Genomic DNA, 12,885 nt, shown 5'->3' with positions numbered 1-12,885 from the left:
TAGTACTGCATCTCCTGCTAAGGGATGGGAATTAGTCATGTCAGTGGCATCACCCAGCTCTTCCCTGTGAATGTACTGCCCAGGTCTGGGCCACAGAATTGCAGTAACCTGGTGAACCAGCAAGCTCCATTCTGCAAGACTGTGCCACCAGTACCGGACTGTTAGAGGAAGTGGTAAAGGCAGCAGTGCCTGCAGGGTAACCTGCACAACATCGCAGCAACATGACACTGCCACAGCATGGGAAGCGGCATCCTTGGCTGGTACGAAGGAACAGGGGCTTCAGTATGACCATTTGTAGGTAGATGGAGATCTCTTATTGTTAATCAATTTAATTCCATGTAAAAATAAACAAATCTAAATTTCTAAGTAAAACACAGGACCTCAAACTTGTTTTCCTGCAAATTCCACAGCCTGGCCCCAGGATAACAAAGTTCCCCACTACCTTGAATATCAGGGTTTCTAATGGTGCCATTTTCCCCCTTTCACACTTTCAATTTTTTTTTTTATTTTTCAAAATCTCCCAATACTTGCAAGCTTGAAAATAATAATTTATTATTACTATTATTACATTTTATCTTCCTTGAAAGGGCTTTTTCATCCTGTTCAAGTGACATGTACTTACAACACCTTGCTGATGTGAGCAGTCCTAGACTGTTTAAATGTTGCAAGTGTGGGGACAGAGCAGCTTAGAGGACCTTGGCGTAGGTATATTTTGTTTACATGCACAGTTAGTGCTGACCTCTGCTCCCTGCCAACTGAGCCTAGATTTCAGTAATCTTCTAACTGGTATTTAAGCACATCACCATACACGCAGTTTTACACAGGCCTTGAAAAAGAAAATGGAATAAATGTGACCTAGGCACAAAATATGTTTCTTGATATTTTTTTTACAGCAGGTCAAGTGCATTCTAATGATCTCAGCAGAACGTTCAATCTGTAAATCCATCGTACAATGAGGCTATAGTAAGCAGTACTTTTCTTTTGATTTACAGAATAAAAAGGTTACTATCGGTACATTATTTCATCCATTAGGATGCAGTCCCTTTATTAGAAAACTAGAATGCAGACAGAAGCCATTAAACTGTATGCTCAAAGAAAAAAGTCCAGCACTGAAACATCACGACTAGCAATCCATCCTGAGCCTTCCACAAATAGCAGCTCAAACGTCGAAGCCACCCTGGCTAAAAACCTAGGCTTGCTCTATTTATATTCTTCCCACATGTCCTTCAGAGGGTGCTTCAGCAATCTGAATAACTCGCAGTTATAAAAGGTTCTTGCTCTTCCATTAGGTTTTATTTTTAGGCTCCCTCTCAGGGCCCCAGAGGCGGTGCGGAGCTGCGGTTCAGCTCCTGCGGTGCTGGACAGCTCCCGAGGCAGCCCCAGGGGTCCGGGCCACCCCCTTCTGCTGCTTGGCAGCGCTCCTTCTTTCAAAGTTGTTTCTTTTCCTTTTTTTTTTTTTTTATTTTAAACTCCTTCAATTTTTTTTTTCCCTAAAAGTTTCATCTTTCCACTCTGCAAGTCAACTGAAGATAATTGCTGTTGTCCCAGATGGTGCCAGTGGAGCCACTGGGTGTGCAGCGAGCACCATTGCTGTGCGTGGAGCTAGTGGAAAATCCTTCTGTGACACCATCAGCACATATGACACTGGTGTTTCTTTTTTGACTTTTTTTTTTTTTCATGTGTAAAGAAAATGGAGTCTCTACACTCAGGAAGACAACATGCTCTATGTATAAATGCTGTTGCCAAAGGGGATAGTATTCTGACTCATCAATACTGAATGGATCACTTGGAGCTAACCAAACCAACAGCTCTCCCTTGGACTTTAGTACCAGGGGAGTTCAGAACCAAAGTTGCCGATTTCAGCGGCTTTGAACAGCATGCTGATACAAACATCTAGATCAGAACTATGCAACTGGAAGTGACTTTCTTATTTTCCTTCCTTCCCCCCAGTACAACACTATTAAGACTTCTGTGCCCAAAAGTCTTCTGCTTTATTACTTGTGGCCTTATGCTTGACAGGTTACAGAGAAGCATAAAGTTTGTGTTAGTGGGGTGAAAAACAAAGGTAACAGCCATCTGAACTGGTTTCCCAGCTTTTAAAATATATATTAACCCCAGACAGCTTTTATGATCATCATATTTATCTTCAGCATTACAGCACATCTGAAATTCTTCTCCCCAACACAGCACAGCAGTTCCTGAAGTGCAGGGCATTCTGCAGCTCTACAAGCCATAGATGTCAGGAACTTTCCTCTGGCTGATACTTGGCTGCTCCATTCTTTACAAGATATGTTTTACATTGAAGTAACTCAGTGCTCTGTGATAGTATGTATATGGTATGGCGCATGGTGTGTAGTGTAATATTATGTAATGCTATACTATATTAATCTAGACATGATACCAAGAAGACTGTGGCTATACCAAGAAGAAACTACTGAAACACAGTAGTCATAGAAACATTGGTATTCAGAGACCCACTATAGTCTAATATGAAGCAAAGTTAAATATTTATTTTCTAACTATTGATACTTTCCTAACTATCAATACTTCATGAGATCCTTGATAGTGTTTGTGACTGCAGGATGCACGCGTTAGAAGTGCACACAGTGCTCCTTCCCTTATCTGCGTGGGAAAGTGCTCTGACCACACAGCCCCAATGATTCTATCTGCACTCAGCTCCCCTTGCCCTCCACTACTTGTAGGATCCCAATTAAAACCAAAGAGCTAAGACATCATCCCAGAGACACGCACTGTTTTCTTCCACATTTACTCAGAGATGGAATTCTACCTCCTGAAATTATCCTAACTTTTTCTTCTCTAGGAGGATTCCTTTCCTGAATTAATTTCCTGGAAGCATAATGGCAAACAGTATAGAGAATACATATTGGTGTGGTGAAAAAAGCAAAGGGTTTTAATTTCTGACTTTATGCTCATAGCACATTTGTGGTTTGGAGTAATGCAACCAACCAAAATGAATGCAGAGAAAAAATTACCACCAGGCTGGCATTGATTTTTATGTATATGGTATCAAATCACAGTTGATTTTCGGAAATAAAACAATATTTTCTTGTATGACGTGGTAAACCAGACTTTGCAACCAGGGCAGCTATTTACTTGGGGAACTACCTCCTAACTTAGTAAGGAGTAAGGGTAGTAAGTTAGGGAATTCACCTCCTAACTTAGTAAGCAAGCAAAAAGGTTTAGTATTTCTTATCAATATAGTTCAAAAATGCTATTCATAACAGTCTACCTCAAAAATAAAATTATTTATGATATAGGAGAAAGGGCAGAAAGCAACGTGCGCACTGGGATGTTATGAGTTAGTGTCAGTTTGAAGTCATTCAGATACGTGCTCTGAAAAAAATTATAAAAGAATAAGAAGCAAAGCAGGAAGAAGTATAAACCAGGAAATAGCTGATAGTTACATAATAGTATTTTAAAACAAATTTTGCAGAAAAATGGTATGTGAAAGTGGGGCACTGGCTTTTCAACATTAGTTCACAGTAATGAACAAAGTCTAAAGAGCTCTCAGGCTTTTCTTTGTATCTAAGACCAACGGATGCACTTAATTCCCTCTTCCTCAAATATTTTTAGGTCCACTGAAAAGCTAAAAATCAGTGTCCCTGTCTTCGTGGAGCCGACTTGAATTCAGCTGAAGGCATAAAGTAGTAATAAGCATCCTGCAAGGAACGCACAAAGGCTTTCAGGTCATAGTCAAACTTACTGAAACTCTGCTGTGGCTGGGTAAAAAGGGCATCTTTTCAATGCTGCAACTATTACAGATACCACAGTGTGTGGATATCTCATTTAGGTGTTAATCAGGAGCAAGAAATAGCTCAACTGATGTACCATTTTCTAAAACAGTGAAGTATGCATTTTATAGGACATGGGGTATTTTATATGATTTCTGGGACATAAATGTCAACCCAGCCTTTCAATTAAGCTGATTGAATTTATTTAATGAGCCGTCCTACAGTGGAGGCCAGCCCTCCGCTTTTCACTTCCTTCTGAAGGGAATGTCAGTAGTTAGCAAACAAGCCTGGGTCTAATCCGCTTCCGTCTGCAACCATCTGAAAAATGACGCTTGGCAAACAGCTCTGGGTGGTCTTGGCATCTGATGGAGATGGATGTCTCATACCAAGAAGCAGGGAAGGAGAAAGAGGCTGAAGTATATCTACGTAACCTAGAGCGATGAACCGGCTGCTTATTGCCGTGACACGTTTGCAAACACTGCGACTACAGCAGGGCTGGCTCTGGGAAAGCGGCTTTCCTGGCATTGCCACCCAAGGGATTGAGAAAAGATTTTCAGTGGCAGGATTGGGGCTGCAGGCTCTGCATGCCTTCTCCTGAGCCTTCTCCTGGCAGGACAGCCGTGTCCAGCCATTTCTTGGATGGATGGTGGTGACCCATTGAGGCTGTGCCCCAAGGGTCAATTCCTCACTCCCTTCCTTCCTACAGCCTTCCTGGCACCTGCCGCCCACAGCATTCAGCTCTCTGCCGGGCAGACCAAGCTCCAACGACCAGCATTTCTCTGACACTGACTTCCTCACGAAGCAGCGATCAGAGAGGACAGTAGCCGATTTTCAGCAGCCTTCAGGCGGGCTCCGCAGCCGGCCCCAGCGCACCTGGCACCGCAGCCTGAGCTGGGGGAGCCGGCGAAGCCCTGACGCCGGAGGCCCCAGCTGTCACACCTTCACCTCCAGCTCGGGGTGAAGATGTGAACTCAGCTCGTTGTCTGAGACCCTGGCGACCACCTTGCCCCCCCGACCCTAAATACACACGGATTTTATTTCCCAGAGGCTCAGCACCAGCCGGTGCGCGCCCGCGTCACAGCCCCGGGTTAAAGGGAACAGCGAGGAAGCACCGGAGCTCACCCAGCGCCACGGTGCTGGTAACGGGGAGAGGGCTTTCCCCCCACACGCAGCGGGTGGAGCGCAGCCGTGCCGGCCCACGAGACCGAAGGATCCCTCCGCCCCGAGGGGACGCGGGCACGGCGGGGTCGCTTACCAGGTACCAGACGCCGAGAATGATGGTGCCGGTGCGGACATGGCAGCAGAGGCAGCAGCTGTTGGAGTAGAAGCGCGCCCAGGGCGAGCTCAGCATCTCCGCGGCTCTCGGGGCTCTGCGCTCCGCGCCTCTCGCCGCGCTGCTCCGCGAGGGCGGTGCTGGGCCGGGCCGGGACCGCCCCTCCCGGCGGGCGGGACCCGCGGCGACGGCGGCGGCGGGAGGGAGGGGGGAGGCTGAGGCTGAGGCCGTCCCGGGGCGGTCAGTGCAGCCCCGAGGGTCTCGTCGGAGCCGTTCAGCTCCTTGTGTCGTTCTCTCGGGGAAACGCTGCAGAAGATTCTGCCAGGAGGTCTGTATGCCTCGCCTGACCCTAAACGTTATTTTCTGGCACCTGTTTTGGCTACCTACCAAATTACACAATTTATCGTCGAAATATAACACTGGAAAGTACCCAGATTCTTCCCTATATGGTTGCTTCGGGGCTCTTCTTTATTACACACAGACATCTGCACCCAGCAGTGACTCCCAGGTAAAAGCTAACTTGGCGCAGAAGAACGTTTCTGACTATGCCTCATCCCTACCAGTAAAACCACTGTAGTAAATTGGACTAAAATTCCTTTAAGTAAGAACTTTACATAACCTCTATTTTTAGGGGTGGAGACTGGGAAGGAGCAAAGGGGGAAGAGATGGAAACAGGTGTGAAATGGTTTGATGCTGTGCAGCATGGTTGGAGCAGAACACCGGTCTGACCAAGCCCAGTGCCACCACAGCCTGCCCAGTGTTGTCCTGAAATCCTTCCTTACCGGCCTTAGCGCAGTGTGTGAGAGCTGCAAGGAGCAGATGCCAGCTCCTGGTGGCCCGATGTGTGAGCTGTGGGACAGAGCAGAGGCACCAGGGCTGTGGTGTCAGCAGCTGGGGTGAGTGGCGTCTCTTTAATTCCCGTCAATGGCTTTGATCCAATGTCCTCACAAGAGAAAGAATGAGAGGCTGAATGTTAATTCCTTCCAAGTGTTTTCCTGTATAATTATTAACTTCCATTCAAAAATCCTGATGGGAAAGATGAGGAAACGTCAGGGTTTATATCACATTCCCAATTCATAGGGGAAACAATGAAGTCCAATCTGCTCCTTTCTGCTTCTGTTTTTGTGACATCATAGATACTTTGCAGACAGAAGTCCTTGTCCGTACCCTGATGCACTGATAGTCCTTGGCTGGGACACCCAGTAACTTACAGCTGGTTTCTCAAAACTGATTATTTGACATTTTTGTCTGGCTGAGGCATTTGCTCAAGGTTGAAGTTCTGCTTGAAGTTCTGCTTATCTACAACAAACATACTGGGTGTGTTCCCCTTCATGACTTCAAGACTTTAATAAATAAGAGCAACAAGAACAGATATCCTTGAGATAGGGGCACAAATCCAAGGCAGAAACCAATTAGAAAAGACTAGGTGTCCTTAGAAAGCCTGTGCCCAAATATGGATGAAGTGAGTGGGACGCTCCCTAAATGACCACCGAAGACCACCGAAGAGCCCCATGCAAGTGCAGAAGATTCAAGTGTAACGTGTTCTTGCATAATCTTATGAATACATAATAGGTAGCGTGACTTATGTATTAGATAGGCATATTTTGGAAACTATAAGAAATCTATAAATATAACTATATAAACTATAATAACTATATAGCTATATAAACTACATAGAAGACTATAAATAGAAGCCAGTGTGAAGACTCAGCATGCTTGATTTGTGGGGGTGTCCCTGTGCAGAATAGAGCAATGTCTCCTCTCTGAACTCTTGACTTTTGAATGTGTTTCAGGAGATTGGACAATTGACAGCTTGGGGACCCCACCAACCAGCCCCAGCTCACTCCTCCTGCTACTAGAGGCAGCGGCAAAGACAGAGCTGCAAACTGAGTGAAAACAGAAAGAGGCAAGGCAGTAGAAGTGGGGGGGGACCACAACACAGGTTACAACCTGAGGATTACAGTGCTCTGGTGCACAGCAAGCCATTTTTCTCATGGGCAAATGGATTTTTGTAAGACAACGTGACATCTGCAAGTTGAGCATAAAGCTCTCTCTGCAAAAACCTCACCTAGTGGAGAACTTGCTTTTCTGCCTTGGCTCTGGGTGAGTTCCCTGGAAGAAGGCCTGGCTGGCAGGACACCAGCACCAGGCAGCAGTTTCTGGAGGACGCAGTGCTTGGCATCGTGCTGATGTTCTCATTCCAGGGCTGACAAACAGCGCACACAGCCCCCGTGCCACAGGGGCTAGCAGCAGACTAGCAGCAAGGCTGGGCAGCCACTGGGAAATCCACCTGTGCTGCCATACACACCTTTAAAAGCCTTAAAATTACGTGGTCATCTGTGTATTAAGTGAGAAATTCATCAGAAATGGAGGGTTTTGCAAACACACAAAACTTGATCATGGAATCATAGAACGGTTTGGGTTGGAAGGGAGCTTTAAGATCATCTCGTTCCAACCCCCCTGCTGTAGGCAGGGACATCTCCCTCTAGAAGTTTTTTACTGATTTGTTTCAGAGCCCATGTACTACCCCAGCTATAGACCCATAACCACAGCTTTGGTAACTCCCGCCACCGCGTCCTTCACTTTGTGTTATAAAAGAAGAGTCAACAAATAAAAGAAGAAACAACAAATTCTTCTCACAGAGATGACTGTGAATCCACCACATCTGATCTTACACCCAAATGCAGAATGGTGGCAGGCGGTGTTAATGTGCATCAGTGACAGCTTCTGAAATAGATGAGATCTGAATTTTGTCAAGACTTCTAGGGGTACGAGAGGCAATCTGGAACTCTGCCTTCATACACTGAAACTTGAGCAGCATAGCTCCCTTGCTCAGGAAGTGATGTATGTACACTCAATTAAATAAACAGTCCACACTTATTTTAATTGTGTTGAGAAAATATATAACCTTTAAATTCCAGTGGGATCCAAGGTACGGTACGAAAATTCTCCAAGTGATGATTTGATTCTGAAAGTTAAACACCACAGAGGGCAGAACCTTGCCCAGCATTGCTCGGCACGTGTTGGCATGGGCTGCAGCACATTTCCCAGAAGAGAAGTGCAGACTCACAGTTCCCACCCACGCCTCCTTCCATGGGCTGTAAATCCCAACACTCGCTTCATGCAGGACCCTCAGAATGCCCTGAGGGCCACGCCAGCCAGCTGGAGAAGGACCCAGCCCAACTGCTCTTCATTGCCAACGCTTCTCTGGATTGCAAGCTGTCAAAAAAAGGCATATTATTTCCTCCTGCTGTTTACTCTCCTACATGTCCCTGGTGATGTCCTCACTTCAGGGGACAAGTTCTTCCTCCTGCTAGCAGATGCTCTGATCCATTTGGTATTTTCTTGTTCTGTCCAGTGCTCGGTAGAATTGGTTGCTGGTACTCCTGCCAACGTTTTTAATACCTTTCTGACCAATCCTGCTTGGAAGCTGCACATCACTCCCACCTTCTGTCTGCACCCACAGCCTGCAGAGATGGTGGGGCATCACTCAACTGCCCCTGAATAATCCCACTGCACTTCAGCCCAGCACTGCCTGCAGTGCACACAGGGGCAGCTGAAGGAGCCCTCCCAAAGTGCCAATGATTCACTGTGGGATTAGTCTCGTGCTCCAGGGAGAGCAAAGAAGTTAATTGTTCTGTATTTGGCCAGGCTAAGACCAGATAAGGGTTAAACATTGCCCTCAAACCAAGGTCTTGGTTTTGTCTTTTGAGCATAGGACAGGGACAACATTGGGAAATTGCATGTGATTGTAGTAAAGAGTAATTTTAAAGATCAGGTTCTTGTTTGGCCAGGTCCAGAGCCTGTGTTTCAGGATGGCTGCAATGATTTAAGTACTTAGGGCTAGAGAAATAGTTAATGCAATCAAGTTTAAACAAACAAACAAATAGACTTTCTAAAAAAAAAAAATCACCTTCCAATAAATACCCAACACCGATTCTGTGCCACAGAGAAAGACCAGCAATAAAACTGGGCTGCTACTGCAACTCCAAACGGGTTCAAAAGGTCATTCATTCTCCTGGTTTGAGTAAAACAATTCAATATGCGACCTGCATTTTTCTCCAATACATTGCAACTCAAAATAAATTTTAGAGGCATATAGGAAACCTCACACTGACACAGTCTGGGTACAAACACTTACACACAGCTAGACAAATTCCCTTGTTTCAGCACCAAACAATTAATAATAAACTATTACCTGCTCTTTCTTTCTTTCTTTCTTTCTTTCTTTCTTTCTTTCTTTCTTTCTTTCTTTCTTTCTTTCTTTCTTTCTTTCTTTCTTTCTTTCTTTCTTTCTTCCTTTCTTTCTTTCTTTCTTTCTTTCTTTCTTTCTTTCTTTCTTTCTTTCTTTCTTCCTTTCTTTCTTTCTTTCTTTCTTCCTTTCTTTCTTCCTTTAATAATTGTTAAGAGAAACGCTAGGACCTCTTTCATTTCTGGGGCACTTCGTCATGACTGGCCTTACAGGAGACAACATCTCAAATCTCTTAGTCAACTGAAGTACTTAGGATATATTCATTAGTGATGGTGTTTAGTGTTTGCAAGACCAGATCCATTGGGTCACCGTTTTGAAATTCTGTTTTTAAGTCAGATATAATTAAACACATATAATTAAAATATTTTTATATTTTTCATTTGTAAATCAAAAAAATACAGAGCCTAGGTGTTCTCCAAGAAAAGCTCACCTTACTTGCTCCTTCCTTTTTGCCTTTTCTGCTTCAAGAGCCTCTCAGCTTTGCTGTGAAATCTGGAGTTTACCAAGATTGCACTCTTTCTCCCTCCTCCTTGCCTTCCCATTCATGCTAGACTCATCAATGAGTTTTTAGTGTTTGGATGAGAAACAAAACCTCCATGTTACATTCACTAGAAAAGTAAAAAATAGGTTAAGAAATTATCTAGTTCTTTGCCTGCCAGTAGATTTGCAGTTTGGGAACACGTACTGGAAGTGTTTCTTCGGTGTCAGAACTACTATCCACGGGATGCAGTCTCCTCAGAGATATACTTCTTCCTGCATGGAGGAACTCCATCCACAAGTACGTGTCTCATCATGTCCCAGTAACGTCTCCTTCCGTGCCTCTCTTCCATATCTCTTCAGGTGTTTCCTCTGTGTCCTGCCTCTCCCTCCCATGCCTTGTATCTGCTCTTCTTCATATGTTCCTGAATCTTATAGGTATAGGGCTTCATCCAGACCCAAAGAGAACAGTAGACTGTTTTCTTGATGCAGCACGGGCATTTCCTTATTTGTGGAGTTAAATTATGCATCAAATGGATTTGATGTCTTGTAGCTTGTTCCAGTTCTTCTAGCAGCATTAGCTGAGCTCTCATTTTTCCCCTGTACAAGTCTTTGGTTCATGGTGACAGATCTCTAAAGGACCTTTCATCCTTATCTGCCACAGCCTCTCCTTTTTTTTTTTTTTTTTTTTCTGGAAGACTTCTAGTCCTAGCATGTAGGGTGGGAGCAAGGATAATTTTCTGCCCTTCTTGACACTTCTTTCAATGTATATTATGGGATTCTCAACATTATTCTTGGCCATGCTGCTAACTGCATAATTCCTCCAGCAGACTCCTCCAGCAAAAAATACATAGATCCCACCTTGACCAATAGGATGCCACACTGGCAGGCACTGTCATAGACAAGTGGCACACAGCCCACTGAGGAGATACTTTTGGGGTGCCCTCAAAGGGTAGAATTCCTGGTTATGTCATGGTGGGGGTCACCGCACTTTGTGGGATGACCAAAGTCCCAGTATGACAAGATGAGGCCTGGTGGTCCCTCTCATCCTCACAAATCTCCAGTGACAATGAAGACTCACACAAACAGAGATAAAGGGAACAAAGAAATGCTGAATAAACTCATGATAAGGAGGTGCTAGACACCAGCTGAAGCATGAGCTGAGCCCAAGCTCATCACCAGCACCAGATTCATGTTTAACTGGTTTGAAAGGAGTGAACACAGAGCACAAGTAAAGGTATAAGGTATACTTTTGGAACGAGCTACGTATTTCCCTCTTCTATTGAGAAGGGGAGTGAAAGAGCAGCATAGTGAGGCTTGTAGAATACTTAGCTTTCATGCCAAGTATATAGAAGTCTGAAAAGTACATCTTAAGACAGAGCACAATGATACATAAATGACACATTCGTTCTTTGTAGCTTTCTGCACTGCAGCATTTCTATGTCAGTACCTCAGCAATAAAGAACACCAAATTCTCTCTCCTCTTACCTTGGGGAAGCCTGTGAATTGCTGTAATAATTTTAGTTCTCTAAACACAGCTATTGAACCTTACACCCCATCTTGTGCCCAGGAGAGAGGAGGAGCTTTGGTTTTCCCCTTTCTGGCCCAGCACAGTTGGCTGCCAGCCCTGTGCAGGAGGTACCACTGTGGCCATGCTTCTCACAGACGGATTGCTCTCATTCGCAGAACATATGGCCTGAGGAAAGCACCAGGCAGTGTGCTCAGGCACTTTTTGCACAGGTCTTCAAGTCTCACCTGTTTGCCCTTGCATGGTATCCAGTACCTTGTGCCCAGCTAAAGACTAACTTCCTGAGAAGGAACTGGTCTTCATCCAAAGACTGTGAGAAGTGGAGACACCACCACTGATCTTGCCAGCCTGGTTCCACCCATTATCAACTCATCAGCACCTATCAACTTCTGCTCTACAATGAAGTCCCCTCAAAATGTTTTTGTCAGATTGGATTTCTACCAAGCAAACACCCTTTCCAGTCCTTTAAGTACACTTACTGCCTCTCTCAGATCTGCATCTAGGCAGTTTTGTAAGAGCCTCAAAAATCACAGGCATCAGACATGACAGAATTCATTTAATCTATGGATGCATTGTTGGGACTGCTGCCCCAATCCTCTTTGCCACTCAGATTCAGACATCCCAGGATTTACACTTGACCTTTTGCCATGATGCCATAGGGGAAGGTCATGCTTACAGCTTGCTTTATCCTTTTTGCCCCAGATATCTAAAGTAGATGTAGTATTAAACTGACTGATCTGGACGGATACAATCTATCCATAGTCTGCAGCCAATTCTAAAGCATGAAATACAGCATATTAGGATGAGATTCTGGCTGCAGGATAAATAAGTTGTTAAGCTGCCAGCAGTGCCTTACTGCTTGCCAGACTACTTAAACAAAGGAAATGTAAGTGACAGTTTTTAATACTGTGTTGGGTTTGCGGTCAGAGGGGTCACAAGGCTTTTATCGATGGGAGAGGCAGACTTTCCAAGAAAAGCTAATGTACATCAAGGTGTATTTACTTCCTCTTAGCTCCATTAGTTAGATTAGTTAATTTTTAATTTATGACTTCATTCGTGTATTGGCTCAATACTGGGAATTTTGCCAATTTTTATTCCTTTTTTACCTCTATGTGATTACGGGTTTCTCCCCTTCTTGTAAAGGCTTACATCTTTATTTCTGTTAATGCAGAATGATAGATGTTCTCCCCAGTTCTACTTATCAGCTATGTCCTCTTTGCATAGTTCTTAGCATTATTTTCCCTTATATCTAGCAGAAGAAGTGACCATTTTGCCTTTTTTCTCCCATCCTACTGGAACCAGCACCAACTTCTAAGTACAGCCAGGAAGAACTAAAACACCCCTGATTCCATGACTGCATCTCACTGCTGCCCATAACTTACAAAGCAAACACTTCATAGTTTCACCATTTCTCTTACTCAGGTCCCAGAGGTTCCACTTGGAGCCTGCTCAGACTTTCCTCTGATGTGCTTTGTTAATCCATACATTAAACTGTATGCACCAGAAACCTGAGCTATCTATCAACCATCAGCAGCTGTAAAGCAACTAAATAACATCTCCATCATTACTTTGATTATCTGCGGAGTTATTCCTCCTGCTCTTT

At 44.5% G+C, this 12,885-nt stretch overlaps 1 protein-coding gene across 1 annotated transcript in view; it reads right to left on the bottom strand.

Moving 5' to 3' along the window:
• LAPTM4B (lysosomal protein transmembrane 4 beta) overlaps window positions 1–5,579 on the bottom strand; it is a 61,404-nt gene extending 55,825 nt beyond the window's left edge. The window contains 3 exon segments of the mRNA XM_021386411.1: window positions 5,008–5,226; window positions 5,229–5,374; window positions 5,546–5,579. Of these exon segments, the coding sequence (XP_021242086.1) occupies window positions 5,008–5,226; window positions 5,229–5,374; window positions 5,546–5,579 (399 nt within the window).

Source organism: Numida meleagris, chromosome 2 (genome assembly GCF_002078875.1).
Source record: "Numida meleagris isolate 19003 breed g44 Domestic line chromosome 2, NumMel1.0, whole genome shotgun sequence".
Taxonomy (NCBI): Eukaryota; Metazoa; Chordata; class Aves; order Galliformes; family Numididae; genus Numida; species Numida meleagris.
Note: the sequence above shows the minus strand (reverse complement) of the source record. Positions and strands in the feature narration are given on the sequence as shown.